The sequence below is a fragment of the Thunnus maccoyii genome, chromosome 3 (assembly GCF_910596095.1).
Source record: "Thunnus maccoyii chromosome 3, fThuMac1.1, whole genome shotgun sequence".
Taxonomy (NCBI): Eukaryota; Metazoa; Chordata; class Actinopteri; order Scombriformes; family Scombridae; genus Thunnus; species Thunnus maccoyii.
In genome coordinates, this window is record NC_056535.1 from 7,291,067 (window position 1) to 7,315,667 (window position 24,601).

General features: G+C 39.5%; 2 protein-coding genes across 6 annotated transcripts; one reads left to right on the forward strand and one right to left on the reverse strand.

Annotated features, from left to right (window-relative positions):
• Positions 1 to 1,019: 1,019 nt before the first annotated feature.
• On the reverse strand, positions 1,020 to 20,392 carry zgc:113054 (uncharacterized protein LOC541322 homolog). Of its 4 annotated transcripts, none has more exons than XM_042407498.1 (11): positions 20,304 to 20,392; positions 14,377 to 14,566; positions 14,205 to 14,296; positions 13,871 to 14,103; positions 13,413 to 13,649; positions 13,255 to 13,329; positions 12,903 to 13,119; positions 7,992 to 8,200; positions 5,912 to 5,984; positions 3,377 to 3,494; positions 1,020 to 1,824 (listed from the first exon to the last, which is right to left on the reverse strand). In XM_042407498.1, exons 1-11 carry the CDS (start codon positions 20,356 to 20,358, stop codon positions 1,629 to 1,631), a joined length of 1,695 nt encoding a protein of 564 aa, XP_042263432.1. In that variant the 5' UTR covers positions 20,359 to 20,392; the 3' UTR covers positions 1,020 to 1,628. The 4 variants fall into 4 exon arrangements, with proteins under 4 accessions (XP_042263432.1, XP_042263434.1, XP_042263433.1 ...); XM_042407500.1 differs by lacking the exon at positions 20,304 to 20,392 and adding an exon at positions 17,193 to 17,275; XM_042407499.1 differs by lacking the exon at positions 20,304 to 20,392 and adding an exon at positions 16,518 to 16,817.
• Positions 16,997 to 24,577, forward strand: eevs (2-epi-5-epi-valiolone synthase). 2 transcript variants are annotated; one of them, XM_042407502.1, is made up of 6 exons: positions 16,997 to 17,058; positions 18,758 to 19,013; positions 21,895 to 22,528; positions 22,996 to 23,235; positions 23,409 to 23,661; positions 24,398 to 24,577. In XM_042407502.1, exons 2-6 carry the CDS (start codon positions 18,871 to 18,873, stop codon positions 24,493 to 24,495), a joined length of 1,368 nt encoding a protein of 455 aa, XP_042263436.1. In that variant the 5' UTR covers positions 16,997 to 17,058; positions 18,758 to 18,870; the 3' UTR covers positions 24,496 to 24,577. The 2 variants fall into 2 exon arrangements, with proteins under 2 accessions (XP_042263436.1, XP_042263437.1); XM_042407503.1 differs by lacking the exon at positions 16,997 to 17,058 and adding an exon at positions 17,357 to 18,121.
• The last annotated feature ends 24 nt before the right edge of the window (positions 24,578 to 24,601 follow it).

The window sequence follows — 24,601 nt, forward strand, 5'->3', positions numbered from 1 at the left end:
TTTATTCAGCATTTCTTTGTCTGTCGTGATCAGCTGTTTGCACACTAGAATTGGAGAGGTACTCTTATTTCATCATTATCTCCCCACATACACATAAGGCAGAGTTCACTGTTATTACCTTTAGATGATAGCAAATAATGTGAAAACCTCTTGTTGTAACTTTGCGTCCTTGTGTCAATGCTGTGGCTGCCTGTCTTTATACTGCCCATCAGTGGCAAGACAGGGAAGTGACCTACAAGTGACAAGTTGCTTTCCTCTGAACAAATTCAGCAAAATCTTGCGTGCACACATTGTGGCAAAGTTGGATGTTTCACCATAAAATATGAGGATAAGAATCACAATAATTTCTAATGTGCCAATGCAGCTGGAGATAAATAGTACAGAGCAGAGGAGATGATCAGATCTCACTCCATATCTTAATGGGATCCTCTCACATGCCATTCCCATTAATGACCAATCCCCCAATTATGTAAATCAGAGAATGGTCGCTAACAGTGAGAAGTTGAAGTTGCTCATATAAACAGCAACAGTGTCACATTGCAGAGAGTGCTAATTGGCCACTACTTTTCATATAATTGCAGTGACTGGGGTCACGTCCTCAGCTAACCTCTCCTTTAAGTATTGTTTTTCAGCACACAAACAGTTAATGGAGCAATTAAGATGACACTCACAAGCACCACTTGTATGGACCATTTGGCCAGAAAGAGCTGGAGAGAGGCGGACTGGGATGCTGCAACCCTGTGTATGGTGCACAAGAGTCTTGGACCAGAGGGAGAGGGAGTCAAGGTGCATAAAGTGCACATCATGTCTCACTGGTAACCCATTCTGGTGTGAATAATAACCAGCGGTCATCACTGAATCAATTGGTCTGTATTAGGTACTTGCTGGGATTTTGTTAGAACATTTAAACTTAATAAACCACAAGGTTGTACTTGTGCTGCCAACATACAGTATGCTATAGCTTATACTGTGTGTTCCAGTTTATTTGGTTATGTAAAAATCACACTTGTAGACAATCATTCACTTTGCATGTAAAGTGTCATTCCCTTTATTGTCATGCAAGGCACTTTGAACTATATTTGTATGAAAATGGTGCGGTAAAAAATAAACCTGAACTACAAAACCAAACTTTTCAAGTATGCTCTGCACTTTTGCAATAGATACAATAAAAAAAGATCAGTTTCTTTCAATGACATTTAAGACAGACACTGACAGTCACATTGAACAAAAATATTGTGTATGTATAAAATAATATCAAGATAACATACTATTGAGCAGAAATTGTGACAAAACAATATGGACGTGTTTCTTGTGAACTTCATAGATATTTTCTCTGGCGAGTTAGCAAGTGTTTTTTGTCCACTAAAAAGTTCAGTGTGCCACAGTCATAACACACATGACAGAACTGAACTTATTCAGGACACACAGAGGACAAAATCATGTCATCGTACCAAGGTATTTAACTGACCAAAAGTTAAGACGTTCCAGTAACATTTAAACTAACACTGCTGTGAATGTGTCAAAAAGAAATACAGTAATATGGGTGCCACCTATTTCTGAGACTAACCCCAGGAGAGTGAGAAGGAGGGAAAAAAAGAGAAAGTTCTCATCTCTTCATCTACCCCCCTCTACCACAGACTTTGCCCACCCTCTATGACTAAGTTATGCCCTGTCATGTAGTCAGAGGCGTCAGATGCCAAGTAGACCACTGCAGCTTGCAGGTCTGTCACTTGAGCCAGTCTACCAGCAGGGATATCTGACAGCCAGCGCTTCACCAGAGGCCTCAGACTCTCCGAGTGGATGAGAGGGGTGTCAACAATCCCCCTGAAAAGAACGACAGAGAAAGTGAGAGAGAAAGAGGGGAAAAAAAGACCACAATGAAATCAGAAGGCATCACAGTTCAGAGCCAGGAGTGACAGCGTTGTTTCAGAGCTACCACTTTGGTGACAAAAATAAACCCAATTATCCTTTGAAGAAAGGGCATGGCATAGCATCTCTGATGATATTTACTGCGGGACTGGTGGCACTTTAATGACTGGCACATCTCAGGAAGAGCCCACGGGTATAAAGGGGACGTCTGGCATAATTTGCTCATAGCCTTTGGTTAAGTACTTATTATATGCAGCTCCCTCATATTTCTGCTCTGGTTCCTAATTGAAATGGGCTTGAACTACTTTCGTGTGAAGACAGGACTTTATGTTGGTTGAATTTATAAGAAAACAGGTACGCTGCTTTTGGTGTTGTGGCTGCACTGGTGTGCAACAGCGCTTTGACACCACTTCTCAGTCGCAACAAATGCAGTTCTCTCCACTGTCAACAGTAAAACATCACAGAGCTGACATTTAAATAAATATGTCAACACGCCTGCTTGCGCCTAATGTGAGACGACTTCTGACTTTTCAAACAATTGACGTGACAGTGACTAAAAGCTGTGAGGCCTGAATCATTGTACAATGTATCTTGGTGCCTTGATATGGAATTCCAACATTTGGCTAAATTAGCACTTCCAAGGAGCGTGTGACACCTTGGTTAACATATTCCACCTCAATTATATTTCTCTTCAGCTGCCCTGTTATCTGGAACCTTTCCTGGCAATCAGAGGTACTGTTTTCCCTCAGCCAATTTTCTAGATAATGCAGCTTATCACCGCTGCGGCTAAAGTTGCCAATGGAATCAGGCTCCAGTCAACCTCATGAGCGCTAATTGTGTCCCTTTTTTATGCATATTTACCGACTGTCACTTCAAAGAAATCAGCGGCCCATTGAGACACCCAGTTAGCGAGGGGAAAGAGAATTGCTTCTTTGCAAATTAAAATTAGCAAACAAGCTGCCGATAAATAAAGCTGAGTGCGGCGCGTGTGTGAGGGCTTTGTTCTGGGGCTGTGACTGGGCCTGGCTCGTCCCGTGCCACCGGACGGATTTGCTCAAGGATGGCTGGGGCTAAGGGATGCTCCACTTAACACACACCACCATCCCCCCCCTCCGACACACACACACACACACACACACACACACACACACAGCCCTTTCTGTGTTCTCCTCTTTTCTTCCTTCTGCTCAGCTTCGCAGACAAATAGATACAAACAAGGCGCTATTGTTGTGCCGACACTTGGAGTGAGGTTGCAAATTTGATTCCCTAATTGAATAGAACAATTAGAGCAAGTGTTTGGTTGATTCATCCCTCAAGACGTCATCTAATTAAGCACTGATGCATTGTTTGAGGACTTAAATTAGTGCATCGTTCTCAAATGGGGCTTTTCATATGAAAGCAAATACACTAATCACCTCTTCCTTTTGCAGCTCAATGCCGTACAACACTCAAGGTGGACTAGTATGTTTCTGCACAATGACTAAGGCTGCAGACAGACAACACTTACGGTGAGATGCAGTTGACACGCACTCCTCTGTCTATCCATTCGGTGCCCAGAGTCTGAGTCAGTTTGACCACTCCAGCCTTGGAGGTGTTGTAGGAAAGTTGCTTCTGGGGATGAGGGACTGCAGGATAGAAGGGAGACAAGAAAATCAGTTACCCAAGCGATTAATAAAGATAACATTTACTGTCATGCACTTTTGAAACACTCAGGTAATCATTAAAAAAATATCTGTTTTATTTTTTCAGTGTAATTTTTTAACCCAGAAAAAATATAATAGTTCCTTTCTCAGAAAAGCTGCCAACATATAGATTTTATATTACAGCTCATGTGGTTTCTTGTGGATACTACATAAAAGCTTCCATTAGCTGCTGGGGACTCTGCGGATGGAGCCATATAAAATTAATTGCTTATAATGTCCAGTTATGCTCTGTCCTCAGCAACAAAGGCAGGGAGCCATTTGTTTGCCTTGACCATCACAGATGCTGCACACTGCATGGGATTGCCGAGACAGGGGCTCATTTTCTGCTGGTTGATTAATCATCACAACAAAGGCTCCAAGTTACATACAACTTTAGTAGTTAACCTCATCACCCGCCGATCCGACTGCCAAATGGCTTCAATGTGAGACTGGGATGATAAATACCGGCCAGCTGCGGAGAGGCAGGGACCGGTCCTGGGGAGAAAAGCTGGAGCATCCCGTATATATTGCTCGGGCAAAAGGAGAAAAACATGCAGGAAAAAGAGGTAGAAGTTGGAAACTGCTGAGGAAATAAGATGTAAAGGGTGGGACAACGGCCCCATGGCTGAAAGTGAGGTTGAGTGGGATTGTGTGGAGTAAAGCGAGATAGCAGACGAAGGTAAGGTTGGGCTGGGCTGGATAAGGGTAGGCTAGGACCTCAGAGGAGCAGGCGAGGAGGAGCAGAGCCCAGGGCTTACACGCAGATTGAAGGTGAAATCCGACTTATCAGGACAGGAAACACAGCTCAAAATGCCTAACAGCACTAATCCTCGCTCAAGACCTGATGATACGGCCCCAAAATACCATTCAGAAAATGCCTTCATCCTTTAAATAAACCTGCATTGATGTTTTCGCCGTCTTAAAGAGCAGTAATCCCCAGAGAAGGGAAAAGGAGGTAGAAGGAGAGCATTCACCAAAGCCCTCTTTAACATTCACCCTGCTACTTATTGCCCATTTCAAGTGGTAGAAAACATGCTCTTTATCAGGCACGCCTTTTACATTTGGAATTCTTCTGAGCTGATAAGGAGTTCAAATGATGCACTCTTTTCCCCAGGATGCCGCTGCTGTTGTAATGTGCATTAATATGCAGCAGAGACCCGCAGGTATGAGTGTGAGAGTGTCACTAATCCCTCAGTAAGGTCATCGTGCAGCCAAAAAGCAGAGTGTGACCATATCAACTTGGATATTTCCTGTCTGGGTGTCTTTGAGTTGCTGGCCATCAGTCAGCAAAATAGTGGTTGATGGTTGGGAGTGTGTGTATGTGTGTGTGCGGAGGGGGGTTAGCGGACACACACACATTCTATTCAGCAGATGGACAAAAAGCTGTCATTGTGCATTTTAATTGGGCATTTACGGCAGCTTTTTGGGCTTCCACTTGGCTAGAACAGGTCCCATCTGATTACACATTATGACAATATTATAACAGATGTCCAGACCAATAAAGTAAATTCCTGAAGGACTGTACGTAATGTGAGTAATTGATCATTTTTTTTATGCCGGCCTCTATTTGCCAGCATGCTCCTGTTTTACAGATTGCCCCTGCAGTCGGGACTGGGGCCCATATGGCACAGTGGTTTACTGGCGATTTGACTATACTGCTGATGAAGTGTTGCTGTTCCTCTGGAGGAACCTGTTGGAGGAGGAACATCACACCGGGCTCTGAATTACATAGCTTTTTACTAGGCTCTCACTAAACTCAAAAAGTGTCTTCCGTTGTTCAAACAAGGCCGTTGGCACAGGCTGGGGTTTTGCCGTTCCACAGGAACCCTCCCTTCCCAAGTTGGACCTCAGGTTGCCTTCCACATCCTCCAGACAGCTCCGCAGAGAGGGGGATGTTTATTATGATGCAAAACTGCCTCAGTGAGACGCAATCACAACACTTTGTATTTCCAGCTATACTGTATGCAGGGGTGGATGCATCTCTATAGAACAGTTTAACTGGGGTAAAAGTTGCTAAGGAGAAAAGCTGGCTAATCCTGTTTAAAATGCGCATCTTGTTCAAAATGTGCACCTTAGGTTTTCTCATAAACAGCGACACTGTAAGAGACTTAAAGCTGATTTTTTTCTTATGTCAATTTTACAGCTGTAATGATCTAAACTCAGATATGACGACTTAGTGTCTGATGATAAAAAATATTTAAAGTTAATATTTAATGTGATGTGTACTCTCGTACAGTACAAATGTATTTAACTTCCTTCCCCTCCTCCTCTCTGCCCAACACTCCACGCCAAATGGAGAGATTAAAAGCAGACATGGAAGGGCTCCAGAGAGAAGGTGGGGGAATAGAATCATCACTCACCTATTAGACTGGCCATGGAGGCTGTGTTGATAATCTTGCCGTATCCTTGCTTCAACATCACTCGACCTGCTGCCTAAGGCAAGGATTCAGGGGAAAGAGACACATTAAACACCTTATTATGGCACTGATATGCTACCAAAAACTCAAGCACAGACCAACACAAACACATGTAGTTTATCCTTGGAGACAAGAATAGCAGTTAAAACAACACTTGGTGTACTTGACTGGATTTCAAAGCTGCAACAAGGGCTGGCAGGGTGTATATATAGACATCAGACAGCGACTAGATACTTAAGAACTAATTTTAGTAACTACAGAGCAGCTTAAGATGGTTGGTCTGTCAGTAATTAGGTCATATTCTAACTAGTTTTGACAGAAAAAGACAACTGAAGGAAGAGATCATTCAGGATCAATTTGGTTCTTTCAGCAAAATGATGAGGTATGGTCAACATCTGGGGCTTATGGCTACACTGAGGCAAATTTGTTTCATTAAATATCTAATTTAACCCTCCTGTTGTGTTTGTTTCATGTTAATTAATTCTGTATTCCCAAAATGATCTCCCCATTATAGCTAATTATAAATCCATAATAATACATATATTATCACCTAATGTTGTGTTAGATGTGAACATTACATGTTTTGAACTTCTCAATGACCTGAGCTCATACATTTGTTTTTTAGTTAAAAAAAAAAACAATGTATGGATTATTTTGACTGTAACAAATAATCAGATGAAACATAATATGCAATTTTCACAGACTACTTTGTGTCAAAGTTTAGCAAGGGTTTGAAATCAAATCATGATCAAAGATATTATCGAGAGCCCCACGTACAGTATATTGTTTGGTCATTGTGCTGCCGCAGAATGAATTGTGAGCAGGGCCTCAAAATAACTTATACACTTAATATACACCAGAACTGTGAGAAAAGTTCTGTAAAATATTGAAGCAATGTTGCAATTGTTTGTGAGAATTGCCAACAGGTGTGGTTCTCATGGTGGTTGCCATGGAAGCCAATAAGGGGAGTGAAGAGTGTGTGTGTGTGTGTGTGTGTGTGTGTGCATGCTCAAACACACATGCATGTGGGGGTCTGGGAGAGCAAGTGTGTCCATCTGATGAATAGACACGTGCCTGAACTCAATTTTATACACTAATTGTAGTCTCACCAGTTCATTTCTAATGAGCGGTCATTTTTGACCGGGAACACCACAAGTGTACAAAAGTTAAATAAAACATCCAAAATTTAATGAAAATTATCAAAATTTATTTTGTGTGTTCAGATGCTCTGTGTGGACAAAGTCATGGAAACTCATGACAGTCAGATTAAATGAACTACATTTTCAAAGAGAAAACTCTTAAATCAATCCAATTCAACCAGAACACAACAGGAGGGTTAATAATTTCCCCATTAGAAAGGTGAAGTGATCTATAAAAAAATAAAGGCTATTATCACATCATACCTTTGCATCACATGTTTTTTTTCTGTTAAAAATGGAAACTTAGTTGGATTCTGTACAATAATTGAAGTTTCCTAAAGGAACTGGGTAAACCAAAGAAAGCTGTATATTAAAAGTAATACAAGCAAGACATTATGAGTATCTCATTGAAGTGAATACTGACATCAAGTATTTGTAATGAATTTCATGACACCTGCAAGCTGTCTTTTTCAACTGTATATTCAAAATTTTCTCCTCTATCTAATATTCTAAAACTTATACAGGTAGGTCCAAAAATATCTAGATAGTGTTTATCAAAGCAACAGTGAAGCATTTATATCGTTCAGAGCATAATTTGTCTTTGCAGCTAATTGTACTGTAGTATATGACAGAGTGAAATTCTTATGACATTATTTTTACGTTAGTTGACTTTGATGAAAACTAAACCAGGATTTTAAGTAATATTTCCATTTGAATGTGTGTATTTTTTGTATTTTTTAGAATGACAATTGTGCATCACAATAGAACAAAACAGTGAAGTGAATAAACTGTCTCTGTTACGCCCACAGTCTACCACACACACACACACACACACACACACACACACACACACAGACAAGGCTTTTACAGCGGGTGATACACACCTGACAGCAAATGAACGTCCCCCTCAGGTTGACGTTAAAAGTTTGGTCCCACTCCTCTAGACTGGTGTCCTCGCTGGCTGAGTTCATGTTGATGCCGGCATTGTTACAAGCGATGTGGATCGCTCCCCATTTGGACACAATGTTGTCAATCATCCTCTGGACATCATCTGACTTGCTTATGTCAGCTGTGATTGAAATGGCATTGATACCTGTTTAAAAAAACACAGGGGTGTCTGTTATAACACTATGTACATATTGTACCTTTCATTATACATGATATGAACAACATCTATCTTTGAACAATGTTAGAAGTTTATTTTACAAATTCCAATGTTGCTTGGGATGTGCAAGCAAAAAAACAAAACAAAAAAACCTTGAAAAATAACAATGCACAATGCAACAATGCTAAATAAACTAACTTAATGAAACTTCTACTATAACATGGAATTGTGCTTTCTTGTTAAGGTGTGGGGCATTTCATTCTGTCACATACACAGGCTTGATGGAACATGTTTGGCCAGGCAGAGTATATTTTATCCTTTAGTAGGCTGCCATCTGCTGGACAAAAACCAAAACCTCACCACACTGACAATTCATGATATTTGGAACACATTTTAAGTGCACAAACACAACTCTAATTTCTTCATGTTGTGGTTAGAGATAGTAGTTGTATTTTAGAAATAGTATAGTATGTATATATAATATAGAATAGTTTGAGGTCAACATAAGGCAATGACTCTCCCAGATTTCACAGGAGTTGTTTCATTTTGCCACAGGAGTCTTAAGATATGACACTTTTCAACTGTCTGCATCCCCTTCAGTTACTGGCTGTTTCTTTGACTTATTACTCCATCTACAGGGCTATTTATGGATCACTATTTCAGTTATGACACTAAACAAGAGCAGATACCATATGCATCACGAAAACAGAATAAAAACCCCCCAAAAATCTTACCACTGTTACCTCCTTTATACTTATGAAAACCAATATTTTTTCTTTGTCCTTAACTGTCTCAACATCATAAAATCATGGTAGTGTGAGATTATTTTGAACATCTTTCACAACATGTGCACCAAGACTGTGGGATAGACATTACAGGAGAAGCATAAAGCAAAAGTAAATATGCAATTAATTGAATATATGTCAATGTCAAATTAGTGATTGACTCAACGAAATTTAGACTGCTAATTAAATAGTTAAAGATACAGGTGAAGTGAAGTGAAGCTGTGTCAGGCATCAATATAGTAATCTTTTAAATCTAAATAATTACAGTGACATTTAGAGTATCATGAGAATACTGTTGCAGTCTTGGGATATTTTCCTCCAAATACTTTTTTTGTTTTGTTTTTTTGTTTTTATTTTATTTTATTGCACCAGCAGAGAAATTATTTGGAAATGAGGGACACAGAGATGCAACAAAGTTAATAATTACATTAACCAAAAATATAAACGCAACACTTTTGTTTTTGCTCCCATTTTTCACAAGTTGAAATAAAAGATCTAAGACTTTTTCTATACACACAAAAGACTTATTTCTCTCAAATTTTGTTCACAAATTTGTTTAAATCTATGTTATGTTATGTCCTTTGCCAAGATATTCCATTCACCTGACAGGTGTGGCGTATCGAGATAGTGATTAAACAGCATGACTATTGCACAGGTGTGTGTTGGACTGGTCATAATAAAAGGCCACTCTAAAATGTGCAGTTTTATCACTAAACACAGTGTTGTGAACAGAGTGCCCCATGAAGGTGGTGGGGTTATAGTATGGGCAGGTATAAGCAGAGATACCGTGACGAGATCCTGAGGCTCATTGTCATGCCATTCGTCCACCGCCATCACCTCATGTTGCAGCATGATAATGCATGACCCCATGTTGCAAGGATCTGTACACAATTCCTGGAAGCTGAAAACATCCCAGTTCTTGCATGGCCTGCATACTCACCAGACATGTCACTCATTGAGCATGTTTGAGATGCTCTGGATTGGCGTGTTCGACAGCGTGTTCCAATTCCTGCCATATCCAGCAACTTTGCACAGCCATTGAAGAAGAGTGGACCAACATTCCATAGGCCACAATCAACAACCTGATCAGCTTTACGTGAAGGAGATATGTCGCACTGCATGAAACAAATGGTGGTCACACCAAATACTGACTGGCTTTCTGTCCACCCATCCAAAAAAGAAAATGCATATCTGTATCCCTAATCATGTGAAATCTATAGTTGAGTGCCTAATAAATGTCTTTTTTCAAGATAAAACTGCACATTTTAGAGTGGCCTTTTATTGTGACCAGTCCAACACACACCTGTGCAATAATCATGCTGTTTATTCAGCATCTTGATATGCTACACCTGTCAGGTGGATGGAATATCTTGGCAAAGGAGAAGTACTCACTAACATGCATTTAAAAAAAATTGTGAACAAAATTTGAGAGAAACAAGTCTTTTGTGTGTATAGAAAAAGTATTGGATCATTTATTCAAACTCATGAAAAATGGGAGCAAAAACAAGAGCGTTGCGCTTATATTTTTGTTTAGTGTATTTGCCTTAAATATAGAGGAAAACTATTCATGGTACTGACTTTTTCTTTACATATCTCTGGATGTGTAATACAGAAATCTTAATGCATTTAGGTTAGTAGTATTCTCCAAACTAAATTCATTTTGATATGTTCCCTGACTGATGTTAAATGTTAAATAAGGCACTGTGAGCAAATGCCAGTATATGCACTGTAATGCACTGTGACACCACATCTGTTCATCTATGGCCCTGTTTACACCTGGTATTTAAATCTGTCTCTGGTGATCCGATCACAAGTAGACAGCTTTAAGTACGTCTGTTTACACCTGGCATTAACATGCGTCTCCACATGCATCTTGAGTGACCACATGTGATCAGATCTCACTTCCCCGCTCTATAGAGAGAGAAACAGAGAGAGAGAGTAATATGCAGTGATCTCCCGCAGCTGCGTCTCTCCATTGAGAGAAGTTGTGTGCATTTACGCACAAGACACAGTGGCATAACTTCACTGATTATTTAAATCTCCGACAAGCCGACAGCAGTGGTCAGGATCTAATGTTAATAATGTTCTGTTTTCTTCTACACATCCAATAGGTCAGCTGTTACACACGCACAGTCCAGGTTCATACTGTTTGGAGTAAAGCAGCCGTCCTGATAAATCCTGAGCTCATCATGTCGAGCAGCACAGCAAAACTAAAAACTGTCGTTATCAACTTGACAGGAAAGAAGAAACTATCCAGCAACGTTTAGCTTCTGAAATATTTTTTTAGACAGAAAAGCGAAAAACAAGTTAGTTTCTGGTTTTGGTTTAATTACCATCCTAACTGTCAATTTGAAGAGGGAAACCAGTTAGGGGAACGGGAAAAACAGGAAAAAACAAGTTGAACAGCTTTGGACCCGGAGGCAGCAATGCAATCCCTTGCCTAGTCTGCTGAAAAATAGAGGACGTTGGTTGAGTAGGCGGTCCTTCAATGTGGTCCAGGACGCATTGCGTTTACATTGCTAAATGAAGGTGGTCACATGCGCACCCGACCACCTTCGAATGTGGTCTGAGTGATCGGATCTCAATCCGTCCTAATGTGTCTTGGGTGCGTTTACACCTGTATTTAGAGCTGTCCACTTGTGATCGGATCACCCAAGACGGATGTTAATACCAGGTGTAAACAGGGCCTATGCTGTTGCTTGCTTTCTCAGTCCAGTTCTATTATGGTTTAAGGTCGTAATTTTATTTTCTCTTTTATTGCAACTTTATTCATGATTATTTTATATTGACTAACAAGAGTTTGTCATAGATCTGCCTGTACTACTTGTTTTTATGTTTTTCTGAAACTACATTGCTGCCTGTCTTGGACAGGACACTCTTGCAAAAGAGATTTTTCATCTCAATGAGGTTTTCCTGGTAAAACAAAAGTAAAAATTCAAAATTCAGTCAATAGCATTAATGGTAGATTAACAGGTGAGCAACTGTGGGAGCAGGTGACTTGCAAGAAGTAAATGTAGACTTATACTAAAACTAGAACTAGAAAATAAAATTATTCTAGAAAAGCATTCATACTGTATGACACTGCTGAGCTGCTGTATTGGGGAGTTGATGATTGAGGTCGAAGAAATTTTGGTTCAACTAGCCAGCACGTAAACATGTGGCAATCATTGGCAAGTACTAAATTTCTGTTTGGCTGTAATCTGCCAGTGTGAATACACCAAATTCAGTTTAAATCATAATTTCACACAGAGTTAAGGGATAGATTTACATTTTTTCAAGTCTCTCTTAGAGCAGCAGTCAGATGCTCATATGAACACTGAAGCTTTTGCTCGCTATAATCATTCCTCCTGTTCATACTGGGCAGTAAACGACCCCTTCCTAAAGGGCTTACAATGCAAGTTCTCGTTTTGTGCAAAACTTTTCAAAGTTTATCTAAAGCTAATATGAGTCTTCAGCTATCAGTCAAATCAAGTGGATATCTTCCAATGTAAAGTAGTCTTTTTGGTATAAAATTCCCTCTTTGTGTTTCCTCAGACATTGTTTCCCTGTTGAGCTGCAGTGGAAGTACAGTAACAAAAAAGGGACTTTGGCACTAAAAAGACTGTAACATTGAAAGATATCTACTTGATTTGACTAATTTGATGGCTAAAGTTTCAAGTTAGCTTCAGATAAACTTTTAAATCCACTTTTGCACAGAAGGAGGACTGTGGATTTTGGTCACCATCACTTACATTTTAAGTGCATTATGAAGGGATCTTCTAATAGTCAGTGTGAACAGGAGGAATGATTACAGCGAGTAAAACCTGTTTCAATGTTCATTTGAGCACCTGACTGTTGGACCTATCCTTTGAAGAACTGATAGGTTCAGGAGTATGCTTAAGTTGTGTAAGTTGTGTGCACATTACCTTTAAGAGAGAGCTCCATGGCCACTGCCTCAGCTCTTAATTGGTCCAGGTCTACTACAGCCACCTTTGCACCTGCTTCACCCAGAGCATGAGCAAATGCTCGGCCTATGCCCTGCCCAGCACCTGTCACATAGGCCACCTTTCCATCAAGACGCATCCGCTCGAGGATGGGGCGCCCCTTGACCCCTCGGAAAACCTCATCATCTGTTATTTTACTCTGAACACATTAACAAGACAAGCAAACATGATCAGTAAAAGTGATGTTATTAATTAAAGGACAGATATCAGTGCAGGTGTGATGACAATGTGAGTCCATGTTCTTACGGGGTCACTGAGGTTATGTAAACAGTACCTGTGTCCTGGAGCACTCAGAAGCCACAGATACCCGGCGCATAACACTGATGCCGTCTCTAAGAGGGATAATGACCTTAAAAACAAGAAGGACATCGTTAACATAGAAAGCAATCACTGTCAAACACATACAGTAGCATGTAATGGTTTGAAAGTTACCTGCTCCACGCGAGGATCATTATAGACAAACTGGTTGAATTCTCGAAGAGCCAGTCCGTTCTTATCTGTGGCGTCTTTAAGATAAACCTTGGCTTTGAACAGTGAGTTATCAATGCATATCACCCCTTGCAACCTCAGGAGATTGTTGTCCAAGATGAAATTGTAGTAGTTGATGTAATTATTCTTATCAGCATCGATGAAGACCATGTCAAACTGCTCACCTGAAGCAGCCAACTCCTGAAAAGGACACAGTTTTTTGATTGACCATGTACCTCATAGTGTGTTAACTTATTACCGCCAAAAAAGAAGAGTCAATGTAGCCTGCTCTGATTACACAAAGCACCTGACATAACAGACAGTAACTATTGTAACAATTGTAAATGCTAAAAAGGAAAAGAGCTAAATTAATGTATTATTAGTTTGCAAAGATTTAGATAGATAGATTAATTTTCTCACACCTTCAGGGTGTCCATAGCAGATCCAGTCTTGACAGTAATCTTCTTGCCATGTGGAGACTTGTCAAAAAAGGGCTGAGCAAACTCTTTGAGGTATGGCTCCAACTCGCAGGCAATTAAGCAGCCGTCTTCAGGAAGCCCTTCGGCCATGGACAGTGCTCCGTAGCCAGTGAACATTCCAACCTCCAGGACCCTCTTGGCTTGACTCATGTGGACTAGCATCTTCAGTGTCTGGCCTACAAAAAACACACCAGAGAACAAATGATCACAACATGTTAAATCAGTGAATGTGATGGACGTGAACATATATAATATAATATACAAGTTAACATCCAACCTTCGACATGTCCAGTGATGCACTCTTTGGGAAGCCGGAACATAGTCTTGCCCTCCTTGTGCACCTGATCCCAATCATGAGAGACTGTTTTTCTACAATTAAGCATAAATAAAGATATTAGCAACATTTATCTCTTTATTTCTACCTGGAGCTTTGGATGATGTGTACATACTTATAAAGCTCTGCCAGGGGTTCACTCTCCTGTGTGGTCATTTTCTCCAAGTAGTCATCTAGACCGCTGGCTATGTCCAGAGCCTTCTGCAGGTGACTTGCCAACTCTTCTGGGATATTACCACTTGCTGTGGCTATCTCCTTGGCTTTTGTCAGGAGATCCACAAGAACTTCCATTGGGGTGTCAGGAACTGGTGGAATAACAAAACTTAGTTTCAGTTAAGTAATGAATGGATCTCTCTCCTGTTCCAGACAATATAATGTCGGTCTACCAATCTGATCCACCAGGCCTTTATTAGTGCAGATACTAACCTTATCTAGCAGTTCGGTATCAGCAAGATGTGTCAGTCCACACTGAATACAGTTTCTTTGTCAATTTCATTGTGAAATTCATGTATCTTCCTTAAGTCATGACAGACTCAAATTTTAGCACTACAGCAATCCTTGAAGTCCTCATGGTACCTTGCATATAAATGATCTTGATGAGATTTTAAGTCTATGAAAGAGTTGAGGTATCAAAATTGGTGTTGGGAGAAAATAAGTTATATTGGTACATCTGTATATTTATCTGCTATCATCTATAAAATGTCTGAAAACTGAAAAACTACCATCACAGTTTCCTAAAGCCAATGATGATGTCATTAAATTGCTGAAAACAGTCCAAAACCTAGTGGTGAAAGACATATTCAGATCTTTTAATTAAGTAAAAGTACCAATACAGCAATGTAAAAATACTCCATTACAAGTAAATGTCCTGCATTACAAAATCCAATTTAAGTAAAAGCACATAAGTATTAGCAACAAAACGTAGTTAAAGTATTGCAGTAAAAGTAGTGGTTTGGTCCCTCTGACTGATATATTATTATATATGACATCATTAGATTATTAATACTGAAGCATCAGTGTTAGAGCAGCATGTTACTGTTGTAGCTGCTGGATGTGGAGCTTGTTTCAACTACTTTATATACAGTTAGTTAGTTTAGCCCGGTGGTTCCCAACCTTGGGGTCAGGCCCCTCCAGAGGGTCACCAGATAAATCTGAGGGATCATGAGATGATTAATGGGAGAGGAAAGAAGCAAAAACAAAGTTCTGATACACAAATCTGTTTTCAGTTTTTGGACTTTTTCTCTGATCTTTGATTTTTGGTGAAATATTGGATCTACAACTCATAGACATCTGAAATGAGACCCCGACTACTAACTGCTTTCTGTAAAACATAAAAGCCAAAAAGGTTGGAAACCACTGGTTTCATCTTTAACAATGTCTTGTATTTTAAAAGCTTGTTATATTATCCATTGTGTCAAATCTTCATCTGAAAGGTAACTAAAGCTGTCAAATAAATGTAGTGGAGTAGAAAGTACAATATTTCCCTCTGAAATGTAGTGGAGTGGAAGCATAAAGTCAAAACCCCATTGCATCCATTTACTTTCACATGAGACAAAGAAAAAATGCTCACATTTGAGAAGCTGGAACAAGGTAATTTGATCCATTTCTGCTTGAAAAATGATGACATAATTTTCATATATGTGTAATATATGAATTGCTCCTTGGACAAGCAGACAGTGACGGACAGATAGCTGTCTTCTTCCAGGTTTAGCTGACCTGGCTTTATGATTGCTTCCGTATAGATAGTGCTAAAGTAAACAATCTTATAGTGACACTTTTCAATATAATGCACTCCAGTACACCACCACCACCCACTACCACCTCAATAAAAAACGTTAAGTAGATTTATCCCCTTTCTGACAATGTCAACAAAAACTGAAAACGTAACCTTCGTAAAGGTAGAAGTTATGTATACTTATGTAAGTTAAGTATATATATGTATATGTATATGTATAAGAGACATAAAATAATTGGTGTGTTGTTTAATAATGAGCTGTGAGCTCACAGGTACTTCACTATCACATTATATGCTACATACATTGTTTCAGTATACAACCGTCTCCTTGAGTTAAGATCGCGAACTAGAAAGCAGACTCGCGTGTCGGCAGCTTCATGTAATGAATATCTACCAAATGAGGCGCAGTGATACACACTGGACCCCAGTGGAGTTTGGTTCTTAAAGTTAGGACATCTGTTACACACTTATGCTATTTACTCTGACCCCTCCACGACGCAAAAATTAAATAATAATCCTACCTTTTTCGGCTGCCATGGTGCGCGTCTATGGGCGTGACGAAATCGACAGCTTTCAGCCACAGTGAGAATATCGTGTTTGCGGGGTTTCTGTTATATCACAGCAGCTATGCTAAATAGAAGGGGAGTGACTGACAGCTTGCACAACACAAGAGAACAGTCATTATCCAACGGTATAGCACGTGCTTCAGTCGTGTCCGTCACCGTGAATTTTCGTAACTTTTGACACGCAGGTACAGAGTAGCCCCGCTGAGGGGCAAAACGTGGATCACAGTTGTATTATGAAACGGGGTGTCTTGAAGCAATGTGCAGCAATCTGGGAGTTTCAGAATTAATATTATTATTTTGTCGGTGAAACCACAGCCTCAGCCAAGTTGGAGTGCCTGGACTGACTGGAGTGCCTGTAGTGATGTTGCTATTTATACCCGTGCCTCATGTCTCATGTACTACACAAATAAGGAAAGAAAACATGAATGAGAGGCGTCTGTCTCAAGTCGTTGCTTGTCAGAAAAATAACAGGTTCCAAAGCTGGTGCTGGTTGGTGGTGAGAGTTTGATCTGATCCCAGTTGTGCTTTTATTGATACAAAGTGCATGTCTGTCTCCTTTATCAAATATTGTACAGTTCTGTAGAAATGTGACCATTAAAATCAAATTAGAAAAAAGACTAAAAAACATACCACATTGAACTCAAATGCACTTGTTAAATAACTTGATTAACGGCTGCATTCCATTCAGGTGTGCCAAGCCTGGTATTACACATACTGGCCCACTGGTGTATAGCCTCGAACCAGACACCTCATTAATTTAATTAACTTCACCTGTGTTTTCCTGCTAATGTCCACTGTGAGAAAAGCTTGCTGAAACTATGTGATGAAAATCTTTGACTTAATATTATGCAGGTAGTGCACAGTGGGTTCATGGGCCTTTTTTTCACTGAAACTGGGTCAATGACAGAGGATTTATGGGCCACAAAACCAAAAATAAAATTCCAAAATAAACTAAAAGGCTCCATTCAGCTGAGAATTACAGAGTTGGGTGACAATTCTCGGTGTAAACAACCTCTTTCACATTACACATAGTCATTCAATCAATTGTTTATAGAAAAACATCTTGTTTAGGGCATCTTAGAACATTCTATAACATTCCTAAAGGGAAGAGACAGTTCCAGCTATGCTAGGAAAAGACAATGGCATCAAACGTATGGTAGCCTTGTTCTCCTTACCAGTCTCATCATACTGGGTCAAAGGGCTGTTTTTATGTCTGTACTTTTTTTTTTTATCTGTGTTTATATGCGACCTTGCATTTAAGACAATACAGTTTACTTGAACCAAGCACCAGTGCACAAATTGTGCCCATCTAAAAACCAAGATTTACTGAAGACCTTGACCTCAGCTCACCAAAGATAAATCAGACGGTTGGTGGGGGATGTCTGCATAGGATAGGGGATAGACCATGATGTCACACATTTGATGGCCTTGTTTCTTTTATCAATCCCAATCCCTTCTTTTTACAGTGATTGTGTGTTGGGCGTAAATTTTTCTTTTGGCTAGGTTGTGACAATTTTGATTACCTTTTGTACCATGTGTGCAGCTTCCACAGATGAAAGGTTAGGCTACAGTATATTCCAATATTTTTTCCTACTTTTAGGCTTTCATTGGGCTACTTTTTGTCATAAGTTTGTGATAAAATACAATACATCTGTCAAGTGGAATCAGTTGTTGATGTATATATCAATTCCTATGCCTATGCCTAACCTGTGAGGTTGAGCTTTGTTGTGAACCATTATTATTAGTGAACAGTAATATTATTAATATTGTTTTTGTGGTGCAAATATCATAACCACAGTTTTGGTATTTTGTTATCTTCATGTTTTCACACTAGAATAGTTATTCTGTGGGCTGTGGAAATCTGTTGGGCTTAAAAAAGGATTTGTGGCTGTCAAGGTCAAAACAAGGTCGTTTGTCTTCATTCAAAAAAATTTTAAGAATTTGAGCTAAAAAACTTAAATCCAACAGCAAAAGCATTTGTCAGTTTCTAACTTCATCATGAACCATATTTATCTTCATTTTAATGATGGTATGTCATACAGTTAGGTAATGCTATAAAAGTGAGTGATGACAGCTTCATTTGTAGTTATCCAAGGCAAGGTGTTACCTCAGAGTTACACAAATTGTTATATGTAATCAACACATGCTATGGCATGTGAAGAGTACTGACAGTAAATGCTCCTCCCTTGTCTTAGGGGCATCCTCTGGATACTACAGTATACTGTATTTAAAGACTCCTCTGGTGGATTTTCATTAAGACTTTCGACAGCTCTGCTCACACCTGAAACTCACAGTCATCACCTCAAGAATGGGAAAGGTTCATTTGGAGAACAATGATACCAAAGAAAAGAAAACTGAGTATAGCTTAGTACGGGTCAAAGGCACATGGACACGCAAACTGGGGAAGAGGATCAATAAGGACACAGTTGACTGTGTCTCTGCTGCAAAAATGTGAGTGTAACAATCTTTCCTCATAGTAATCTAAATTATTATAACTGCACTTGTCTCTCTGCTTTTCTCCTGAGTAGATTTTAAACAGGATAATTTTTCTAAAAGTTAAATTTGGGGAAAAGGATGCCGTTTCACAATTGGCCTGATGGTAGCACTGTCTGACACATAGTCAAACATTTAATCTGGTTGCTCTAACTTCAAGTATTTTGAATTTATGCCTTAGTTAGTATTTGGCTGTGTGTGTTCTGCACACAAATGATTTTAAGTATAAGACTACTGTGTAGTCAGTGTAAAATAAGACAGCCACTGGGAAACTTCTGGAAATTTGTCAATTAAAAATAGAGACTTTAGTGTTTAACATTATATAATTTGACATGAATCAACTGGACACTGACACGCAAATTAAAACATGGACTGATTAAATAATCTCTTGTCTTGAAAAACATGAAGATTAAAAAGTGAAATGCTGGATAACAAGTTGCTTACAATCATCCAATCTAATTTTATTTTTGATACATTTTTTGCATTCTATTTTTTTTCCTTTTCAATGGCAGTTTTATGATTTACGACAGTCTCAGTTTCAGTCACACTATTGTCTCAATATTTAGATGTTGCAAGGTGGGGTTTGGGGGAAGGGCAGTAAGGTTAAGTTTAGGCAAAACTGTGGTACTTGATAAGGAAAGATTGTCCTCACAGTTAAAAGAAACTAACATTGACTTTTGGTAGCTGCAGTCTTTGATGTCAAAGTCATGTGCTATGCACGCCAACCATCCACTGTGACCTTTGACCTAAAGGGTTTTTTGACCTTGCACAAGTGCAATAGGTAAAGGTAATTTTTAGCATTTGACCAAACAACCAATTAGCTGTCTTTTTTGACTTTCGGTTATTGCTCAGTGTCATTTATCATAAAGTGCCCCTTTCACTATTCTTCTAACAGATTTTTCAGGATTCTGGGGCTATATGCCCAAGTTTAGAGCTAAATGGGTCTGTACCTCTGCACTGGCTAGTAAAAACCTTTATTTGAACAAAGATAAAAGGCTGATTATGGTTGATTTGTTGGCATTCAGCTGCAGCTCCCCTGAGGCTTTTGCAGCACTTCTGTGGCTGTGGATGTTTTTTTTCTGGCATCCAGGTCTATTCTTAATCATAAACCTGTGAAGAGCAGTGCTATGTGTTGCATGTAAGTCAGACTGACAGAGTTTCTGACAGCTGAAATCAAAACCAGTGTCTCTAGTATTTTTTGAAGCTGGAATTTGGCCTGAAGTTATTCAAGTTTTCGAAAGACCATACCTTGTGAATTTACCCTGCGAGGCAGCTTGATTCTTGAGATAACACAAGAATCCATCTTGTCAGGCTTCAAGCAATGTGCTTGTGTCCGAACCAACAGTGGTTCCAACCAATCAGCATGAGGAACCATTGGCAGATATGGGCGTGGTTTAGCTGTGGTGACAGTGAGAAGTTAGCCTGTGATAGACGGAGATTGACAGATGGTTCGTCCAATCACCTGTGAAAGTATTTTTTGAAAGTGCCTGCCATTTTCCAAACAGTTTCCAAGGACGACTTCTCAGATGGTTTGGTCTAACAAACCCTCTGGCACATCAGTACTTGTGAATGATGACAACTCAAAACCAATAGTCTCCGGGGGAAATAGATGACATGCAGCAATTCAGCTGTCAGTCAACCTAACACCTTTAGAAAGCTATTAGAATCACATGTAGAGGGCTTAAGGGAATACAGCAATAACTACATTAACTGAAAAGTGTACCAGTTGGAGGAATCAAGTTTTAACTACGACATGACCAGTGTCTAAATTCCTATTAAAAAAATCACAATTCATTGTAAAAAAGCTGTACAAAGACCTCAGTGTTGAGAAATATCATATTGAGCATTGTTGATCTGCCTGTTCTGTGAGTTTTGGAGTGGAATTTTAGAGATAAATTTGGCATGTTTGTTCCAGATGAAGTGTATGGGGTGATAATGACTTGTTTGTGCTGCTTCTAGCCAAGACAGGGACAAGGAATGTTGGAGGCACTGACGTTTATATCTTAGGTTTTTGGGGGCAGTAAGATATTAACTGTGCTCAAGTTCAGTGTAGTCCTTTAGAGTCAAACAGGGCCTCTGTCTAATAGACGGAAAAACTGATGCTGGCCAGGCAAAGACCCTGGAGATATCAGCTGTTGTTTTTGATAGTTACAGTTTGGTGAGATTTGGCCAAGCTGGAAGATAGGTTGCTAATATCAGTGAACAACTTGTGCATTTCTGTTAGATTTGGCTGCAGTTTGTCATAGGTATTTTTTAAAAAGTGTATTCTTATATTCATTCTTTATTGCAAGTTTTGCCTTTCTTTAGTGTTTTTTTTTTTCTAAAAAAAACATGCCCTTTTCACTGGTTGTGCAACATTTGCATGTTTTTCACAAACTGTAATGTCATTGTGTTGAAGCAAACTATTTATGATTATCATAATTCTATGGAAAGAGCAATGTTGTTGATTTGTATCCTGTTTAACAATGTGTTTCTCATATTTTGTCTGTCCAATTTATATTAATGAAGGCAGACTAAATTCTCAAGTTTCTACACCACTCTAAAATGGTTTCAACAAAACCTGAACATTATAATGAAGGTAGGAATTAAGGTGCTTTCAGACAAAGTTGTGATTTGAATCAACAGCAGCAGGGTGCAGTGCCACCAAGTTGAAAAACCATCATAAAGTCTGAACTGAATGCAGACTGTGTTTGTATTAGTTAGGTGTACCTAATAAACTGGCAACTGAGCACATGTAGTGCAATTTATTGACAAAAACAGAAAAATCAGTCTGAGCTCCTATAATAATTGGAAGCTAAACCATAATAATAAATATTTTTTAATGTGTTTTGTGTGGCAGCTATGAGAGCATCAGAGAAAAGGGCACCAGCTGGACCGTGGTCACCCCCATTGTCTTTACTTACAAGGTAACTGAGACTCAGGGATTGCTGGATCCAAGCAACGACACACTCCTGCTGGGTCACCTCACCGACCCGCAGCAGCTGGAGGACATTAAAAAAACAAACAAGCCACTCAAACGCTTTGTGGTTGTTGACCAGGAGGTCTACAAAATCTACGGCCCCAAGCTAACTGAATATTTAGAGGCTCACAATGTCCTGTACAAGATCTTGGCTCTACCCACCACTGAAGAGAACAAATCCATGGAGATGGCAATGGAGATCCTAGAAGAGGTCAACAACTTCTCCCTGGACCGCCGCACAGAGCCCATCATTGCCATTGGTGGAGGTGTGTGCCTAGACATAGTTGGCCTGGCTGCCTCACTCTACAGGAGACGCACCCCTTACATCAGGGTCCCAACCACACTGCTCTCCTACATCGATGCAAGTGTGGGGGCAAAGACAGGGGTTAACTTTGCAAACTGCAAGAACAAGCTGGGTGCCTACATTCCACCCACCGCTTCTTTCCTTGACCTGTCTTTCATACAAACTGTTCCTCGGCGACACATCTCCAATGGGCTGGCAGAGATGTTAAAGGTATGTTAAAGCCCCTTTATGTGGAAAATTTACCTTTAAGCTGATACTCCTCAAGGAATGACAATCCCATTATCACTGAGAGCAGTTAATACCATGACATGCTTTTTAAAAATATAAAATATAAAATATAAAATATAAAATATAAATATAATTATAATTATATATACTTATTAATATATTATATTTGCTGAAAAAGAAAACCTCAGTTATTCTAAATAACTGGGAGACAAGTCGTCAACATAGATTAGACACACACATGCCATTTATAGTAAACTGACTACTCTAAGAGTCACCAAAGGCAAGTTTCAAATTCCATTAATAGTATAGTTGAAGTAGTAACAAGATATACATGTTGACTCTAAGAAATGAAGTGGTGTCAGAAATCCTTTTCCATGCTTTTTATTTATTTATCTTTCTTATTTGAACTGCTCATTGAAGTTTTCTATGTTTTTGACGGTTCTTTGCAGATGGCCTTGGTGAAGCACAGAGGGCTCTTTGAACTTCTTGAGAAACATGGCCATTCGCTGTTGGACACTAAATTCCAGGGTGATAACACTGTCTATAGGCACAACTGCTTAGAGCCTGCTTCACAAGCAACTCGAATGGCCATCACAACCATGCTGGAGGAGCTTGCCCCCAACCTTTGGGAGGATGACCTAAACAGACTTGTGGACTTTGGCCACATTATCAGCCCAGCATTGGAGATGGTAAGACGTAGATGAAGCATTTGTCTTTAAATCCTTTGTTGGTACATGCTGTTGTATACAAGAAGATGTGTGATGTGTGATTCTGTCTTCAAGTCTTGAAATAATTTTGTTAAAGAAAAAAACGTATTTCACATTTTTCCTCATATTGTCTCACTTTTCTCTTTTCCGCACAGAAAGTTCTTCCATCTCTACTGCATGGTGAGGCAGTGAATATTGATATGTCTTACATGGTTTACGTGTCTCAAGAGAGTGGTCTGTTGACTGAAGAAGAAAAGCAAAGGATCATCAGCTGCATGGTCAGCCTGGAGCTGCCTGTCTGGCATCAAGCATGTACCATGGAGCTCATCCAGAAGTCTCTGCAGGACAGGCTGAAGCATTCAGGTGGCCTGGTCAGAATGCCTCTGCCTGTTGGTCTAGGACAAGCAGGTAAGAATCATAAGAGTGAAGCTGCCTTCAGCCAGAAAAACAGCAGCATCTGTGGTTTGTTCTGTTAAAAGAATTTCTTCATAATGACCATTAAACAAAAGAGACCGGAGCCGAAGTGTCAAAATTGAACAGAATTTATTTTCTTATACAAGAAGGACCATTTTGCAGTGCAACACACAGGATGAGGTTACAAAGAGAAAGGCTCCCAGTGGAGTGCTTATAACAGGATTTTATACACCATAAGTGGGCGTTACAGCTCTTTTCTTAATGTATCGTTAGCAAATTAACTAGCAAGCAACCTAATTTGTTACTAACCTGACAAACTGAAAGCGAATCGATAGATTTTGATTGCAGTGAAATGAACACATTTCCCTCCAAAATTCTGTTGTTGTAAATGTTGATCTGAACAGGCTCTTAGAGAGTAGTTTAGGGAGGATGGGCGCACTAAAGTCTTGACTTCCCCAATGGAACCTGAGGTTCTGTCCCATCTTTAACCTTGTTGGCAATCTCTCCCTTACCTTAACCATGTTTGTTGTGTCGTCTAAATGAAATGAAAAATGTTGGCACTAGATCAGCAAAATACTCATAAGGGTTTTTTTTTTAATCCACTAACAAGCAACTTATTTTTTTGCTATAGAATTTATGGCATGAACTAGTTCTCATGTTATTCTGACTTCATGTGATATGTAAAGTATAACTAAGCCATGTTCTCTTTCTCTTCTTTTTCTCATTGCAGAAATTTTTAATAACACATCTTATGAGATCCTGCACAAGGCGTACGAAAAATGGTGCAATGAGCTGAGTGCATCCTCAGACAGCAACTGTGACCCTTAAAGGGTCAGTATTTTTCAACCTGGACCCTATTTTCCCATTTTTTGTGTCTAACTAACTAATGTTGAAAATTTTTGAAATTGGTGCAGTGTTGAGCGAGAGCACTTCA